The following is an 18,954-nucleotide window of genomic DNA, read 5'->3' on the forward strand; positions in this document are numbered from 1 at the left end:
AGCACCCTCAAGAGACTACAGCCCAATCTATCCAGAAACCGGCTCCAGAAGTGCCAGTTTAGCCTGAAGGACTACCAGGGAAGGACATTCCTGTAATCGGCAGAGGCAAGTTTCTTGTTAATTTTAAAACTTTCAAAGGCCACCTACCTCTAGTGGTAGTTAACGGAAATCTCCCCACACTCTTGGGGCTTGATTGGTTTCCCCATCTCGGCATAGGGTTAACAGGAGTCCATGCTGTCTCAACCTCTGACACTGACTCCTTATTCGCTGATTACTCAGGCGTATTCAGCAATGAACTGGGGTGTTATAACTTGGTACCCCTATCTCATTCTCAGTCGACCCCAAGCAGTCCCAATCAGGCTAAAATCTCGTGAGAGTCCCATTCGCTATTTGGCCTAAATTAGATGCGGAACTGGATAAATTATTAAAACAAGGGGTCATTGAGCCAACAGATTTCGCCAAATGGGAGACGCCCATTGTCACACCCCTCAAAAAGATGGTAGCCTGAGAATTTGCTCGGACTACAAAACCACAATTAATAAATTTTTACAAGTTAGCGCTTACCCAGTGCCCGTCATTCAGCACTTATTACACACTTTTGAACCTGGCAGCATTTTTGCCAAATTGGACATGTCTCAAGCATATCAACAGTTCCCTGTTGACAACCAAACAGCGGAACTCCAGACCATTGTCACTCACAGGGGTGCTTTCCGGTGCAAGCGTCTCCAATTTGGCGTAAGTGTTGCCCCAGGCATTTTCAATCCCTCATGGGGCGGATTTTGCAGGGCCTCCCTGGTGTAGTACCCTATTTCGACGACATCTTAGTCTCGGCCAGGGACAGACCCCAACTCTTCCAGAGAGTTCGAGCAGTGTTAGAGAGGTTCAGACAGCACGGCCTCAAATTAAAAAAGAAAAATGTACCATTGCCACTAGACAGGTGGACTTTCTGGGTTATAAAATTGGCGCCTCAGGCATTCACCCCCTGGAGTCCAAGGTTAAGGCAATTCACGAGGCACCCACTCCAACCTCCAAAGCGGAACTTCAGGCCTTCTTGGGGCTATTGAACTTTTACGCGTCATTCCTGCCCCATAAAGCATCTGTGGCGGAACCCTGCACAGACTTTTGGACAAAAATCGCCTTGGCATTGGGGACACAAGGAAGACTCCGCTTTTTGCGCCATCAAAGCACTACTCACGTCGGGCGGTCCTCATTCAGTTTGACCCCAACCTTCCATTAGTGCTAGCAGCGGACGCATCCCCTTTTGGAATTGGGGCAGTGTTAAGCCACAGGCTCCCCAATGGCTCCAAGCCCCCATCGTTTTTTTTCCAGGACGCTCTCTGCAACAGAGCGCAATTATAGCCAAATCGATAAGGAAGCTTTAGCAGCTGTCGCAGCTGTGAAGAAATTCCATGAATTTCTTTTTGGCCACTTTTTCGAGCTGGTCACGAATCATAAAGCCTCTCCTGGGTCTACTAGCAGGTGACAAACAGACCCCTCAAGTCCTGTCTCCTAGAATGCGAGGTGGACTCTTTTCCTAGCGGCATACTCGTATAGACTCATACACCGTCCAGGTGAAAACATTGTCTCACGCAGACGCCCTCAGCCGCTGCCCCCTGCCTGCTCCAGCTGAGGATCCTGCCCCAGTCCACGCTATTTTTGAGGTCACCCAACTGGACCTCCCCATCACTGCCCTAGACATTGCTGCCAAATCCAAGGCAGACAAAATGATCGCCCAGGTACTGGACTGGGTGAGGAGGGGGTGGCCGGGCAGTGATGTTGAAACCAAATTCACGCCTTTTAAGACCCGCCTACAGGAGTTATCCAGTTTGCAGGGATGTTTGCTGTGGGGCACATGAGTGGTCATCCGACCTCACTGCATACCCGAGTTCTGGAGCGCTGCACGAGGGCCACCCTGGCATCGTCAGGATGAAGGCATTGGCGCCGAAGCTACGTATGGTGGCCGGGCCTCGACGATGACATCATCAGATGGGTAAGCTCCTGCCATCCCTGCCAGGAATCCCGTCCATCCCCTCAATTGCCACACCCACCAAGTGGGAAAGCGCCAGCGCACCTTGGTCCAGGATCCACATCGACCTAGCGGGCCCGATGCACGGCAAAATGTTCCTGGTGGTGCGTGGACTCTTACTCTAAATGGATTGACGTAGCACAACTATCCACAACCACCACGCAAGCGGTTACCAAGGTATTAACTCGCCTGTTCGTAACGCATGCGGGCTTCCAGACTCAATTGTTTCGACAATGGCCCCCAGTTCGCATCGGCCGAGTTCAGTCGCGCCGCTGCCAACCTGGGCATCCGCCACATCTTCACGGCTCCCTTTCATCCTGCCAGTAACGGATTGGCAGAAAGAGCCGTTAGGACCACCAAAGAAGCCCTAGCTAGGTTCAGCAAGGAAGACTGGCACCACAGACTCTCCCGTTTCTTGCTGAGCCAGCACTCAACCCTGTGCACAGTCACTAATAAGTCCCGGCTGAACTCCTGATGGGTAGACGCCTGCGGACTGTATTGGACAGGCTTCACCACATTACTGCCCTGACTCTCCCCTCACTTCCACGTCGGGAGTTAGGCATTTTGTCTTACAGGAACCCGTGTTCGCGAGGAACTTCGCTGGAGACCCTCTGTGGATCCCGGGCGAGATCGTGGCCATCACCGGACCCAGGTCGTATCGAGTCAGACTGGAGGATGGCGGGTCTGGAGAAGGCACCTGGATCAGCTGCGGAGACGCCAAGGCACTCACGTCAGCAGTGACTCATGGTTGCAGACCGGTGCGAGGCTTCAGCATCAACACATCAGCACCAATCCCGGGACCAGTTCACGCCTGCAGCCGAGTGGGAGCTCGAACACGAATTGTGACCACCAGATGGCTGAGCCAGTCCGAACCAGCCAAGCGGAAGCACATCCCCAGTAACCAGCTGTACGAGTCCCGAACCGGCACTGACCGAGGAACACGTTCGTGACATCCCACGGTCCAACCTTCCCTTGCAGACTCTGAACTACCAGACAACTCCCCAGAGTTGCACCGTTCTGGCGCCAGCACAAGCCTCCCGCGTACCTTAAAGACTATGCGTGTTACGCATCTGGGGAAGGGGTGTTATGTCCCTGGAACTTAAAGAAGTTCCCCACCCAGGTCCGTTCGCGCTGCGGGGCGGTTGCCCCTCTCATTGGTTGGTTCTCCCCAGCAGCCAGCTATAAAAGCAGGCTGCGAGGTCCATTCCAGTTGCTGATCGCTGCGAGCCAGTTCCAGGCTTGGCAAGCACGTTCAGTCCTTTATTATTCTAATAAAGTATTTGTTGCACCCATGCCCTGGTTCAGCCTCTCATTACCCGAACTTAACAGGGAACATCTGGGAAGGACCTGATTGGGAAATAGCCCATTTTCGGTAAAACAAATAAAAGGAGTATTCCATTCTTGGAACAGAAATACATCATGGCTTTCTATTGTTCATGTCTCCTACTTTTTCATATTTTATACATATTTTCCCCTTTAAATCTCTTACAGGGAGAATGCTCCCCTATGAGCCAAGGACCAGAGGGCAAGACCTAAGTGACAGAGTTTATTTTAATGGGACTTTCAGACATCCCAGCTGTCTGCTTCTCTTTGTCATCATTTTGCTGATCTATCTTGTCACACTACTGGGCAACGGCACCATCCTCTTTGCCATAGGAACTAATTCTCAGCTACACAATCCCATGTTAACACATTGGACAGGTATGCCTGTATAATGAGGTTGTAGTATATCATGTTTACCATATCATACTGCTTGATCTTACTGGATGGCAATTGGAAGTAGATAACCTCTTTAGGAGTTGCTGGATAACCTACTTTCTTTTTTAACCATGGTGTCATGGATTATAGCAAAATTCTCTATGTGTTCTCAATGTTTTATGATGGAAGATCTATCTTCAACCTCTTTCAGGAGAGCTTTGAGATGGGCAGGAAAATGGAGAGTGTCACCGCAGTGACGGAATTCATCCTAATTGGACTTTTCTGATCTGCCAGCCGTCCGCTTCTCCTTGTTTGTGGCCTTTCTGCTTATCTATCTAGTCACATTACTGGGTAACGGCACCATCCTTCTTGCCACAGGAACTAATTCTCAGTTGCACAACCCCATGTATTTCTTCCTCAGTAATCTTTCCTTGCTGGACATCTTCTGCCCCACAGCTACAGTGCCCAAGATGCTAGAGAACCTCTTGACAGGAAACAGTTCCATCTCCTTTGCTGGCTGTGTGTTACAACTCTACTTCTTGGTGGCCTTGGCAGGGACTGAGGTCTTCTTGTTGGCCGTCATGGCCTATGACCGCTATGTGGCCATATGCAACGCGTTGCGATACATGGTCATCATGAACAAGGAGCTTTGCCTTCAGATGACTGTCGGGACGTGGGTCACTGGCTTCCTCAACTCATTGTTGCACACTGTAATGACCTTCACGCTTCCTTACTGCCAACTAAATAAAGTCAACCAATATTATTGTGACATCCCACCCATGTTGGCTTTAGCCTGTGCTTCCACCTATGTGGCTGAGATGGTTATCTTCATCGTTGGTGGCATATTTGGCGTGGGGGCTTTTCTAATTACCTTAATTTCTTACACTCACATCATTGCCACATTCTGAAGATCCATTCTGCTGAGGGAAAACGTAAGGCCTTTTCTACCTGCACATCCCACTTAATAGTGTTGAAAGGCTGGAAAATGCCTTTCTTCTGAGGATTCGGTTTTCCTGCTGGGAAAGTGCAAGGACACAGACAACTGCTTGGAAGCTGGTTTATTCTTCAGGAAGGCAAGAGATAGCAAGAAGTCTGCATTCCTGGGGCTAGCCATCTTTGTATAATAAACTCCTGATTTTTATACCTTTTCTCCTTTTGTGTGTGAGTGCTTGTGTTTGTATTTCTTAATGTTTTAAATCCTGTCAGGGGGTTGTCTTCATTTCCGCCAGAGGGTAAACTCTGCAGGGTGGTTTGATTGGATTATCAGTTTCATCCTAATGTTTTCTTATATTTGTTTGGTGGCAATCTCCTGTCTGCTATGGAATTTATTTCGTGTCTTTTGTCTATTTGTTTTGCTGATTTGGCATGACCTTTTGTTTGTAAGGGATTTCTTTTTCTTGTTTCCCTAGCTTTCTTAATTACTTGGCTTTTGTCTAGGGGGCTTCTTCCAATACCTTTTATTAAATCTCTTTTCCTATGCAAGTTTGTTTTATGACTGGCCTGATGTTCCCTTTGGGCTTTTCCTGCTTGGGTGTCACCACTGTCCTCATGAAGTTCCCTTTCCACAATCCTTCATTTTTTTTTTTTAAAGGGTGGTCTCTGATTGAATGTCTGGGTATACTTGTTATTTGTGATCAATCTGGATCATTATCATAGCTGCCTGTCTCCCCTTTAATTTTCTCTTCTGAGAGGGAATACAGGCCTTTAGGCAGCTAAGGCAGGGTGGTACACAGACAGAGGCAACACATGAGGGCTCCAAAGACACAAATGGTGACTGTGGTTGTTATAAAGATTTTGAGCCAATGGAAATCTGGCATCCATGAGAAGAGCCATGAAAAGTCCAGGAATGATTGCTCCTGACCAATATTCTGAGATAGCTCTTTCAGGTGGTGGATGTCCCTCCCTACGAGTTCTGAGGTTTCGTCCAGATTAGGCAACACATCCCTTGGAATTTTTCACAGCCATAGTTGTGCTTCAAGAGAAGGAAGCCTATTGCTGCCCTATTCTCCAAGGTGGCTTCTCTGACCTCCCTCAGTTCTCTGTTAAGGGCATCCAGGGCATGGGAGGTCAAATTCAAGCTTTTTTGCCAGGGTACATGCTAGTCTATTCAAATTTTTAGAATTTTGCACTGCCAATCCAGGTACCCCTACCAAGGATATTGCCAATGAGATGTATTCTGTTTTTGTGGGAAGGGAGACTTTGGAATCACAGTCTGAGTCTAGGGTTTGGAAGGCTCTCCTGTGTCGTCTCTGTAAGGATGGCATAAGCATGGTTAACCTTCCCAAGGTGCAGGGGCCATTTGTGGCATTTGCAGGAAGGTATGAGTAGGCTTTTAAGCCACAAAGGAAAAACCATCCTGGTGGGAGCTTCAGGTAACTATATGAAAATGATATGGTCTCTGTATAGTTGCATTTTAGTTCTGTGTTGCTAAGACTGGTGCATTCTGTGACCCTAGGTGTGCTGCACCCAGTGACATTATGATTTCCCTCCTGCTAAGCAAAAGTTCTCTTGCTAAACATTCCCATATGTTTTCCTTTCTCTGGGATAAGCTTTGGTTCCAGGAGCGCAGTTTCTTGTGTTACAAATGTTACAATTATTACAGATAATAATACATAGAATATATTGCATTTCATGTTCCCCATTGCTAGATTTCTTTTCTTCCCTTCCTCCCCCCTCCTCTTTTTTTTTTTTTTAATAGCAATATAAAAAAATGTAAAAGGTCAAGTATCAAAAAATTATGAGTAAGGTATGGTTAAAGTCCTTTTTGTTAAAAAAAAATATGATGAAAAGGGAAAAAATGGAGAAGGTGAGACAAAAAATTAAAAAACAATAGTTTATAACTCAGCACCCGGGAGTCCAGTTTTGTGTAATGCAACATTTGCACTTGGTTCCTCACAGTGGTGTGGTTCAACAGTGTTGAAGAATGCTGCAAGCGTCCATTGATCTGTGTCCCGATCTTTCTTGAGTTTGATGGGTGGGATTGATTGTGGTGGAGTTTGGCTATGGTCTATGACTGCTGGCTTTGCATGTGTCCAATGTAGCCAAGAGTCTCATTCTGCAAACCTTTATGGCGGTGTGTGTAGTCAGTAAAACTTGGTAGGGTCCTTTCCACCTGGGTTGTAGAGGGGAGGTTCTGGTGAAGAACTTGATCCACACCCAATCTCCTGGCTCATATGGATGCAGGGCTTCTTCCAGGGGTAAGGTCTGTGTCAGCGCACTCTGGGTCCAGAGGGTCTGTAGTCTCTTTTGCAGGGCTGTAAGATAAGAAGAGAGAACCCTATCCCCCCTATCTAAGCAAAGGGAATGAGGATCTAGGCTGAGAATGAGGATCCTAGTAGGGTATGGGGGGTGTGTGACCAAAAAGGATCTCAAAGGAGGGGAAAATACCTATATCTTGTCTTGGTCTGGTTCTGAAATAAAAGAGGGCAATTGGGAGCACTTGTGGCCAGGAGAGGTGTGTCTCCTGACAGAGTTTGCCCATAGGGTCTTCACCTCTTTGTTTGCTCTCTCCATGGCTCCTTTAAGTAGCCCCACTTCTGATGCATCCCAGCCTCATAAGGAGGATGGCAGGCTTTTAAAATCTTCATGAAGCCCTGTGTTGCTGGTTATCAGCATGATTGTCTTGTGTGTGCCTTTTCCTGGGATTTCCAATTGCAGCCCCTGTTTTCCACGTGTTATGGTAGCTCCCATTTTACATAGGAGATCCCTTCCTAGTAGAGACAGTGGGGACTGGAGGAAAATAATAAATGCATGGTCTACTGTGAAAGGTCCTAGTTCTACTGGTAGGTTGTGGGTAAATTCTACAGGGATTATTCCTCCCCCCACTCCCATTATGCTATCCCGAGCCCCTTCAGCCACTGAAGCTTTATATGGTGGTTCAGTAATGAGGAGGTGGCTCCAGTATCAACTAAGCAATTGTATTTCTTTCCTCCTATAAGAATGGTGACAATGGGTTCCCCTTCTGGGCCATTTTCTAGGGGGATAGCCTGTGGCTATTCCACCATTAAGCAGACATTGTCAAACACGGATACAGGGATGTTTGCACGTATCTAATGACCTTGTTTTAGCCAACTGCAAAATGTTTCAATATGATCACGAAACACTGACTGTTGTTACTTTCCATCCCAGGACACGTTAGCCCAGGATGATAAGCATATTTGCAAGCTTGCAAACTATCACATACTTTGTTCTTTGTTCTTTGTTTATGATCTTCTTCCATATAAGGTAAAACTCTGCTACCCCCTGTGTGCTCCCCCACCCGCTTGAAAGAAGATAATAAATGAGGTTTGTGCAGAGCACCCGGGGCTCCCCCTCCTTCTCCTCCTCCCCCTCCTCCTGCTGCGGCTGCTGCTGCCTGGGTCAATCCATCTGCCCCGGGTGTGAAGTGCTCCCTCCTATGAAAACAATCGGATGTCTGGTGTCTGTTATTGGTATTCACCCTTGCGAGGGTCCCTCTAAACTTCTTCCCTGTGGGGAATTCCATAGGCAGCGAAAGAATGCAGGCGGAACAATGGACCGGTCGCTCGCTGCGACAATAGCCAGCCTGTTCAAGGTAGCCATGAATTCAGTGCTTTCATTGTCATGTTCTAGTCAAGAAGGGGGTAAATCTTGTTCTCTCCTTTGCTCCCATTGATGTCTATTGTTATTATTTATTGGAGGAAAGGGAGCGCTGGGTGGTGCCTGATGACTGAAACTTTGTTGCTCAGTGTAATGGACTGGATTATTGGCTGGCCTCATGTTCCTAGGTGGTGGGTGATACCGGTTGCAGGAGGGGTGTTGCCTACATTGCCTGCTGTAATGACCTTCCTGTCTGCACCTATAACAATGCTGACATTTGCCTTGCAACCATCCTGCTTTATCGCAATGCTAGCATTTCTTTGAATTATAGGGGGTTTTACCTGGCATTTGTCTGGCATCATGTTTCATTACAGCAAACATTTTTTTTAAGTCTTCCAGTCTTTCTATTCATGTCTTTCTATCTTTCTCTTCCTCTTTCAATTTGTCTCTTTGATCATAGACAAAGTTAGCAATCCTGCGCAACTCTGCTATGTCTAAGGTTGGCCAGTTAGAGATGAAGCAGTGGAAATGTTCTTTAATATCTAAGGTGGACTGATCCACGAAGGCTGAAGTTAAAATCCTTTGGTCCTTCAGGCAGCTAAGGTCTAGGTGGGCATATGCAGTAGCTGCTTCTGACAGGCGGACCCAAAAGGCATCAGGGTTTTCCTTTTCCCTTTGTGTTGTTTCTTTTGAAATTCAGACTAGTTTAAAAGGTTTTTTTCTTATTTCTTCTAGAGCTAGTAAATTATCTTTTGCTCTAGTGTATTTGTCCCATTGATTGGTATCATTATAGTCCCAGTCAGGGCGATGTATTGGCCATGCGATGCGGGCTGGGGCTGCCTGACCAGGGATAGTTGGTGGTTTGGCTATTTGGATTGTTTTTGTTTTTGTTTTCAAACAGTTTTAATAGTTCGTCTTTCATTAGAAAGACTTGTAACAGCTGAGTCATGTCACCCCAGGATGGATTATAGCTGTCTATGATAGATTTCAGGGTTTTAATAACTGTTTGAGGATCAGCCCTGAAAGCTGGGGTATCCTTTGTCCAGATGACTAGGTCAGAGGCAGAGAAGGGAGTGTGGGTAAAAACATATTCTAGTTGTCCCCTATTTCTGCCTGGCACTGGCTTGCTTAAAAGGGGAGCCATAATCTGTGCCTCAGTATTCCCTTCCCTGAAATGGGTTTCAGGTTTTTCTTTCTTTCTTTTCTCGGTCAGGTCTTTGGTCCTAACAATTTCAGCCCAGCAGTACCAATAGGGTATTTGGCTGGGCTTAATGCATGTTCTAAGTGCTTTCAGGGTTTTATAATCTAAAGTACCACTATCAGGCCAAATTTGTCTACCCGTGTCATCTCACAATAAAGCCCACTTTTTGCTAGCCCACTTTTTGCAAATTCTTTTCACTTCCTTTCTATTCATTCCAGTTAGGACAAGCACTTGCCTTTTGTCCCAAGCCTCAAGTAATTTATCCAAGGGGGTCTCTTCCATTGCCCTCGAGCTACAACTTCCCATATTCCCTACCTGATGTGGGGATTACTTTGGTTTAGCCGGGCTCCCGCCATCAGTTTTCAGACAAAAAGTAGAAACGGGTTTTATCTAATGAACTGATGCTGCCTCAACCCATGGTGATGGATGAGGTTATTCAATGGCCTCATTGGAAGGGTCTATGACAATTCACCACAGCCAACTCGCCATGACCAATTCACCATGGCCAACTCACTATGAGACAACTTGCCACATCCAAGTTGCCAGAGGACAACTGCGGGACAAGAGTTTCACTAATGTCAAAGAAATGGCAGAATAAAATCATTTTAAAAAGGACGCAAAAGAAGGGACAGAGTGAAATGTCAATGGCAAAAATTAAAACAATCTATTATTTATTTTAAATAATTAAATACAATTGTTACATTTTCTGGCAGCGAGTTGTCACATTCTGTGATAGGAATGGAGAAAGCATGTACCCTGTGGCACTCCACATAGTAGGGACCAAGGATGGGATCCTTCTCCCCCGATCACCAGCAACTAGAATTGACCAGGAAGGAAGGAGATGAACCAGCACAACATGGTGCTGTCCATCCCTGGTCCTCTGAGTTAATCCAGGAGAATATCAAAAGCTGCTGAGAAGGCCAAGTTGGGCAAAGATGGATGTATAACCCTTGCCAGATGTTTGAGGATGATCCAGATTTCCGTAAGTAATGGTGGAGACAGAACACTCCTATGAAGGGAGATCCAATATCCTCCAGCTAGCAACATTGTCATAGTTGTGACACCAGAATTGTAATTTTCCCATCTCTAGATGTGTAAAACATGTATTTAATGGACTTGTCAGTGAAGGATGAGACATATGTCTGGCTGTGGAATTTTAAAAGACTGGAAAATTTTCATAAACTGATAAGGGTGGTAATTGGTAATTTCAATTCAGCAGGTTCTGACCAGTTCTGGAGAACTAGTAGCAGAAATTTTGAGTAGTTTGAAGAACTGGCAAATACCACAGACTGGAGATTTTACATATCCTTCCTCTGCCATGTCTATAGAATTGGTAGTAAATTTTTTTGAATCCTACCACGGATTTTAACACTATAAGGGAGGGTGAATAAAAGGATTTTTTTAAAAAGCAGTGAGATAATTTTTTTCTTTTTCCTGGATATGTTCATTTTCTATTCCAGTTTCCCTTGTTCAAATCTCACCCGGCTACTATTCTTCACAAGTCACAAAAGTTCCGTGTGACTTCGTTTCCAAAAAGTGACAAGCTATGAATTAATGCTTACATATATATCTTGTTGATTGATTATATCTAAAGGAATTAACTATTTTAAAAGAGTCTATGCATCATAATTTTAAATCTCTTTGAATAATAACAAAACCAAACTAAAGGATATTGCATGAATAATATTAACCTGATGCATCAATGAATAAAGTGTAAGGTAGCTTCCAAATATTGTTTATTACATGATTTTTGTAGAAAGGAAAGAATACAAAATATGACATACTTATCCCCTGGAGAGTGAAGTTTGGCAGATTAGAACATTATCAGTTCCATTTCTCAATTCATTTTGCATTCTTTTACAATAAAGACAACAAAACAGTTTCCTCAGAGAAGAACAGAAAATAAAGTTAGAGGATAACAAAAGGGCAAAATTTAGGTCAAATTGCTAAACCGTAATATGGGATGTCTTTGGTCCTTGATTCCAGAAGTCCCAGTCTAAAATTATATTATTGGTGACCAGCCATATAATAATTCTCATCTTATAGAACTGACACAAGCATAAAAATAAAGTCCAAAGCACACTCGACCACTGAGGGGAAAAGATTGATGAAAAATATACTATTTGAGATGCCATCAAATGGGAAATATTTTGAAGGCATGAGGTTCATCTGAAGGCCCTGGGTTGCACTGATAGGGGCTCCTTTTCAAGGACATCTATGTTGTTAAGACTACACAACAACTTTTTCTCTGGTAATATTATACTAATAACTAGAGCATACAAAACATTTGCTAGACCAATAGTCAAATACTGCTCATCTGGAACCCACATTACATATCTGATATTAACACAGTTGAGAAAGTCCAGAAATATTTCACAAGAAGAGTTCTCCATTCCTCTTCTTGTTGCAGAATACCTTATGCTATCAGACTTGAAATTCTAGACCCAGAAAATCTAGAACTACACGGCCTTCGGTCCGATCTAAGTATAGTATGTAAAATCATACATTGCAATGTCCTACCAGTCAATCAATACTTCAGCTTCAAACATAACAACACAAGAGCAAACAATAGATACAAACTCAAGGTTAATTGCACCAAACTTGATTGCAGGAAATAGGACTTCAGCAACAGAGTGGTCAATGTCTTGAATACTCTACCTGACGCTGTGGTTTCTTCCCCAAACCCACAAAACTTTAACCTTAGATTGTCTACTATTGACCTCACCCCTTTCCTAAGAGGTCTGTAGGGGGTGTGCATAAGCGCGCCAACGTGCCTACTGTCCCTGTCCTATTGTGTCTTTTATATATATTTTTATTTTTCTTATATGTATCCATGTATTCATAACTATATTTTTGCTTATACCTATTATCTTGTAAGCAATTGACCAATAAAAAATAAAATAAAATAAAAATGAAACGGTTGCCTTTGAATCTTCTGAAATTCCTTCTATAATGTGAGATACTTTGAAGACCCCTCTGGTTTTCTTCTTAAGGAGTTGTATATGATGGGATTAAAAACACATACCCTATACTGTGTTCTTAGTATATGTAGAAAATTCTGCTCTGGGGAATTCTGCAGAATGATAATCTGGGAATAATTTTTACATGACAGTGATGGTCTCATAATTCAAGTTCATCACAATAAAATAGGATGTACCAACTAAGAAGGCTTTCTATACTTCTGTTCAGGAAGTCTCAAGATGGCCAGAAGTGCTACAATGATAAACATCCAGAGTGCCAAGATCACATTCAAGAAGAGGAGAACTATTTTTATTGGGCATATTAAAACAAAACATCTGCAAAAGCCTGCAATACATTATGATACATATAATAAAAATGGCCAGAATTGCCTTCACTCAAAATTGGAAACAAGATAACACTCCCTCTGACATAATGGTCATAAGAAAGATTCTTGAGTGTGCAGAGATGGATAGGTTAACTATGGAGTTAAAAGACAGAGAAGAAATGGAATACTATAAGATCTGGAATGTATCGTACCAGTGGTTAGAGAAGAGATGTAAAGTTGTTACATGAAGGAGATATAGGAGATATAGTAAAATGGGGACGTATTGTATATATATTTGTAAATATTGTTATAAGTTAAAAGTAGGAAAAAACTATATAACATAATAGAATAGTAACAATTATGTCAATATGAGTGAATACCGTAAGCTGAACGCTGTAATGAGTGTAAATGCAGTGTTTTAATTTGAAATATGACTAATAAAATTTTACTTTGAAAAAAAAAAAAGAGTATAATGATAAGACATAATATTTACAGGAAAACAAATCACATAGAATGATGAGAGACAAAAATAAGTCTAAAAATAGGGTTTTAAAGCATAGTTCTTGACTCTGAATCCTGTAAGATTTTTTCAGACTTTCAAAGTCTTGCATGAATCATATTATTCTTTTAATTTACATCAGTATTTTCCAAATTTGGCTACTTTAAGAAATGTGAACTTGAAAAAGTGGAAGCTAAAGTTCACTCATTTTAAAGTGGCCATGTTCAAAAGTCCTTGGTTTACATCATTAATTTACATCATAGAAGTTAATTAAAATATTTTCTTTAGGTCTTTCTTTTGCATTGGGAATTAGAAGGGTTTTGTGACATTTGTTCAATTCCATGAAAGCAAATCTCATCTGTTTGGGAGATGAATAGATATACTTGAAAAATCCCAGTGCCCCAATCAAAAATAAAAAAGATTATATGCCAAAGGGATCTTATATTGCTGTTTCCTGTTTTTTTGTTCTTTTCAATCAGAAAGATCGGCAGTTTGAATCCCTAGCACCACGTAACGGAGTGAGCTGCCGTTATTTGTCCCAGCTTTTGCCAACCTAGCAGTTCGAAAGCATGTAAAAATGCAAGTAGAAAAATAGGTGCCACTTTTGCTGGGAAGGTAACAGTGTTCCATGCGCCTTCAGCAATTAGTCATGCTGGCCACATGTCCATGAGATGTCTTCGGACAGCTCTGGCTCTTTGGCTTTGTAACAGAGATGAGCACCACCCCCTAGAACCGGAAACGACTAGCACGTATGTGTGAAGGGAACCTTTACCTTTATCTGTTTTTTTGCAGTTCCACTCCAAAATATGTAAAAACTCAAGAGAAGCTGAATGGAGCATAAGGCTCATTATATTCTATCACCTTTATTCAGAGGATCAGTTATTTCTGAAGGATTAAAGCATTAAGAATAACCTTGTATGAAGACCCTTGCTTCTCTTGAAGAAATACATTATCCAAATTCCTTTGTGCTTTATTCCAAATGCTTGATGAATTATCATATTTACCAGACTCTCTTTCCTTCTGGTTTATATAGATACTGATAATCTCCTTACTTTTCTCTGCTTTTTATATCATCCGACTTTCAACTTGTCTGTCAAGTTGTACACTAACCAAGACCACACTTGGAAAACTGCATCCAGTTTTGGTCACCACAATATAAAAAAGAGGTTGAGACTATAGAAAGAGTGCAGAGAAGAGCAAAAAAGAAGACCAGAGGACTGAAGACAAACATATGGAGGAACTGGGTATGTCTAGTCTAGTGAAAAGAAGGACTAGGCGGTGACATGAAAGCAATGTTCCAATATCTTAGGGGCTGCCACAAAGAAGAGGGGGTCAACCTATTCTCCAAAACACCTGAAGGCAGGGCAAGAAGCAATGGAGAGAAACTGACAAAGGAGACAATCAACTTAGAACTAAGGAGGAATTTCCTGACTTAGAACAATTAATCGGTTGAACAACTTGCCTCTAGCAGTTGTGGGCACTCCATCACAGGAAGTTTTTAAGAAGAGATTGGACAACCATTTTGTTCAATTTTTTTGGTCATTTTTTCCAACCACATGTGGATTTTAGTCCAGTATTTTCTAGTATCAGCACAGGTCCACCACATATGGTAATGTGAGCCAGGTATCTGATGACATTTCCAACATTTTTCAGATTTGTTCTTGAACATTCTTGCTATTCTTATCGGGGGAAAATGCCACCTGTAAAACATCTTATACAAATTTTCTTTATATGCTGTTGACATTGTCATTTTATAATTTTGAGACCACAATTTTTGCCATTTCTCTAAATCAATCCCATATCCAGAATTCTTCCCCCAAGCAATCATAGTTTCTTTAACTTGTTATTCTTCTAGTTTAATTTCTAATAAATATCCGTAGTTTCTTAATCACCTTTTCATCAATACCTGTCAAAATCTTATCTAAGTCAGTCAATTTATCATAGAATCCTTCTGTTTTGAGATCTTTATCATACCTAGAATGTATTTGTGCATATGAAAATCAATTCATCTTTATACCTTGATCCTCTAGATTTTGCATCGATTTAAGTTCACCCTTTTCATTCAACATTTCCCCATATCTAACTGTTTGTTCCTTCTTGTATATTATAGGATAAGAAAATGCTTCAATAGTCAATAACCAGTCTGGAATTTTCAAATAACATTGTCTTTTAGTCTTCTCCCAATTTAACCACAAAGACTCCCATTTATGATGTCTTCTAAAATATCCCCGTATTTTAGTTCCCTTGTACCATAAAAAAGCGTGCCACCCCAACAACAAATCATGTCCTTCTAATGTGAACAATCTAGTATTTCTTAATGTTATCCATTCCTTGACCCATATCGTTTGTAGCTTGGTAATACAACTCCCAATTAGGCAAACCAAATCCTCCTCTAATTCTAGCATCTTGCAAAAGTTTCAACTTTATTCTCGCTTTCTTACCTTGCCATATATATTTCAACACAATTTTATTTAAATCTTCAAAATAGTCTTTTTCAAGCCTAATTGGAATTGTTTGGAACAAATATAGAATTCTGGGTAATATATTCATCTTGATTGTTGAAATTGTCCCTATTAATGACAATTGTAGATTTTCCCATTTCGCCAATCAAGCGCTATCTGCTGCTTAAGTTTAATATAATTGTTCTCTTTTAATGTACTAAATCTTGCTGTGAAATGTATCCCCAAATACTGAAATCTTATTCGTGACTTGAATTTTCAATAGATCTGCCAATTCTTCCTTTTGTCTTATCTTTGTTTATTTTCAAACCAGCCACCTTGCCATATGCCTCTATCTGTTCCAATAATTTTGGTGCTGTTTCTAAAGGGTCTTCTAAGATAACAACCAAGTCATAATAATATAATAACATAAATAATAATAACAACACGAATCGCCAATTCATATTATCAAATGCCTTTTGTGCATCCAGAGATATCAAAGCCATTTGTTTTTCAGGGTGTGCCCCATAGTATTCCAAGGTATCCAAAATTACTCTTATATTATCCTTGATTTGTCTCTTTGGCAGAAATCCATTTTGATCAGAATGAATAAAGTTATTTAAATATTTTTTAAGTCTTTCTGCCAATATTGAAGCAAAAATTTTATAATCTTTGAAATAACTTTTCATGTGCATTCTGTTGCCTCCCCTTTTTGCAGATGTTCTAAGCAGATGGGTAACCAATCTTTTATTTGAATTCTGCATATTCTACAATAATGAACTTAGGATACCTTTCAGGACTCTTCCTCAGAGGTCTGTTGTAATCCATAAATATGTGTACAACAACCTCATTGTTTTGAAGAGATTTTACCTGGATATACTAAGATTATCCCATAAAAGAGGCCTGCTTCCGTGCTACAAACTTCTTGAAAGCAGCTTTTATCTCTTTATTCCTTAAGCTATAAATGAGGGGATTCAGGCTTGGGGTCAACACTGTATAGAGCAGGCCAAGGAATCTGCTTCTGTCCATGGCGTATTCTGAGTTGGGACGAATGTAGGTAACAATTCCAGTTCCATAGAAAATGCAGACTACGGTGAGATGTGAGGAACAAGTGGAAAATGCTTTGCTTCTGTTTTTGGCCCCAGGCATGTTGAGAATAGTGGAGATGATCAGGATGTAGGAAAAAAGGATGAACAAAAGGGGTGTCAAGATAATTAGAGTTGTTAGTATGGCAATGGCCAATTCATCCTTATAGGTATCAGTGGAAGCCAATTTTAGAACATGCTTAATGTCACAGAAGAAATGGTTGATTCTATTTGATCTACAGAAGGGAAGGGTGAAGATAGAAACAGATTGTCCCAAACTCACAAAAACACCAACGGCCCATGATACAGCAGCAAACATAGCACATTTCCTGTATTTCATAATATATGGGTATTGCAAGGGTTTGCAAATGGCAACATAGCGGTCATATGACATGACACAAAGAAGACAACATTCAGCAAGACCAAAGAGAATAAAGAAACACATTTGACAACCACAGCCCCAAAAGGATATAGTCCGGTTTTCTGAGACAAGAATCATTAACATCTTTGGGCTGATGGTGGAGGTATAGCCAATTTCCAAAAAGGATAAGTTCCAGAGGAAGAAGTACATTGGGGTGTGAAGGGTAGGATTGAGAATGATGAGGATCAAAATCAGACTGTTTCCCATCAAAGTCATGAGATAGAACATTAGAACCAGGCAAAAGAGAAGCTCTCGCATGGACTGGAAATCAGAGAAGCCTAGAAGATCGATCTCATCCAAACAGGATTGGTTGTCTTTTTTCATGGTATCATCAAGATGAAAGCCTGAGAACACAAGAGGATAATTAATTAAAGAATCAAGCAGTCCTTAACAAGGAAATAGGCTTATTATCCTTGAAAACCAGACCTTGTTTCCTTATACTCCTACTAGCAAGTTAGCTGAATAAAACTTTCAGTAATGTTGCACAAATGAAGAACCAACCCACCAAACATGATCTTAGGGAAAGTAGTAAGCAATAATATTACTTTTCATTTTTTTCTGATATTTTTAGGAAAATGGAATATTTTGCCTTCTGAAAAACTGAAGGTGTACTAATATTCACTGGTGATTCAAAGCTCTAAAATTTCCATGCCATACATGACTCTTCATCTATCCCTTTTCCTGGAAAATGTATTTCATATTTGCAGATATTTTGCTTCTGGCAACATCAAAGACTGTGAAGGCACCTTTAAAATCAGTTGACTCCTAGAGGACCAGAAATTTTAGAGACAGGAGAGAAGTTTGTTCTCGAATGAGATCTCCTGAGAGAAGCCTGAGGATTCACCTTAGGGGATGGACCTTAGGGGAAGGATTCTGTAGATCAGAGTTGGAAAATCCAGTGAAACCACTTAACCAGGAAGCAGCTACTAACTGGAAGTAAACTTTGAAGTTTATAATGATATTGCAACAGAATAGTTTCCCTTAAGTCAGTAATGCCATAACCTACAAGGAGTGATCATTCACTGCAAACAAAATCACCATGCAAGGGGAATATAATACATCCTTTAATTTTTTAAAAACAAAATAAGTGGCCTTTTATCCCTTTTATTTCTGGGCTGAGTTGGGAGATTATAACTTAATAAAAACAACTGTACTATTATTTGAATTATATAACTTGTCAAACATAGATATGATGAATACTATTTTATTTGTAATAAGTAAGTTGTAAAATGTTACTAGAAAGGGGATGTTTAAAAAAATAATAATAGTGGCATAATTAAAAATCAGAAAGGGGATAAATAGTAGAAGATTATAGCTTAATATGAATTATTATTAGAATTACATAAGTGTTTAATACCACAAATATGATTAATAATATTTTATTTTCAGTTAAAAGAGTAATATTTAGAATATGGAGATTGACACAGAAATAAGATGTTGAAATGGTGAATAATCAAAGAATGATAGATTATAATTTAACAAACTATGTGTATTAATATTAAATATTATAAGATTGTTAACAGTATTAAATATGAAGAATATTGTCATCTTTGTTTTAAAATGTAAGACACTGTGGTGCCACACTGTTCACACAATGATATGTTTGTAAAAATAAAAAAATAAAAAAATTATATATTATATTATATTATATTATATTATATTATATTATATTATATTATATTATATTATATTATATTATATTATATTATACAAGGATGGTAGGTCGAAGGAAGAAGTGTTGTA

The 18,954-nt window shown here is 41.0% G+C and overlaps 1 protein-coding gene and 1 pseudogene across 1 annotated transcript; one reads left to right on the forward strand and one right to left on the reverse strand.

Moving 5' to 3' along the window:
* Positions 1-3,863: 3,863 nt before the first annotated feature.
* The window catches only part of LOC113453305 (olfactory receptor 5V1-like), a 104,772-nt pseudogene continuing 89,681 nt past the window's right edge, over positions 3,864-18,954 (forward strand).
* LOC148124261 (olfactory receptor 10AG1-like) lies at positions 14,946-17,535 on the reverse strand. The gene is made up of 2 exons (XM_087917857.1): positions 16,628-17,535; positions 14,946-15,052 (listed from the first exon to the last, which is right to left on the reverse strand). Exons 1-2 carry the CDS (start codon positions 17,533-17,535, stop codon positions 15,019-15,021), a joined length of 942 nt encoding a protein of 313 aa, XP_087773983.1. The 3' UTR covers positions 14,946-15,018.

The sequence above is a fragment of the Pseudonaja textilis genome, chromosome Z, assembly GCF_049901715.1.
Source record: "Pseudonaja textilis isolate UNSWEBS1 chromosome Z, rPseTex1.2, whole genome shotgun sequence".
Classification (NCBI taxonomy): domain Eukaryota; kingdom Metazoa; phylum Chordata; class Lepidosauria; order Squamata; family Elapidae; genus Pseudonaja; species Pseudonaja textilis.

Excerpts from the sequence above, each read along its gene's own strand:
- LOC148124261 (XM_087917857.1), bottom strand. The coding sequence starts at position 17,535 with ATGAAAAAAGACAACCAATCCTGTTTGGATGAGATCGATCTTCTAGGC. Across the intron at positions 15,053-16,627 it reads ATAAAAGCTGCTTTCAAGAA|AGAAATGGCAAAAATTGTGG; the intron begins GTTTGTAGCACG and ends GGATTGATTTAG.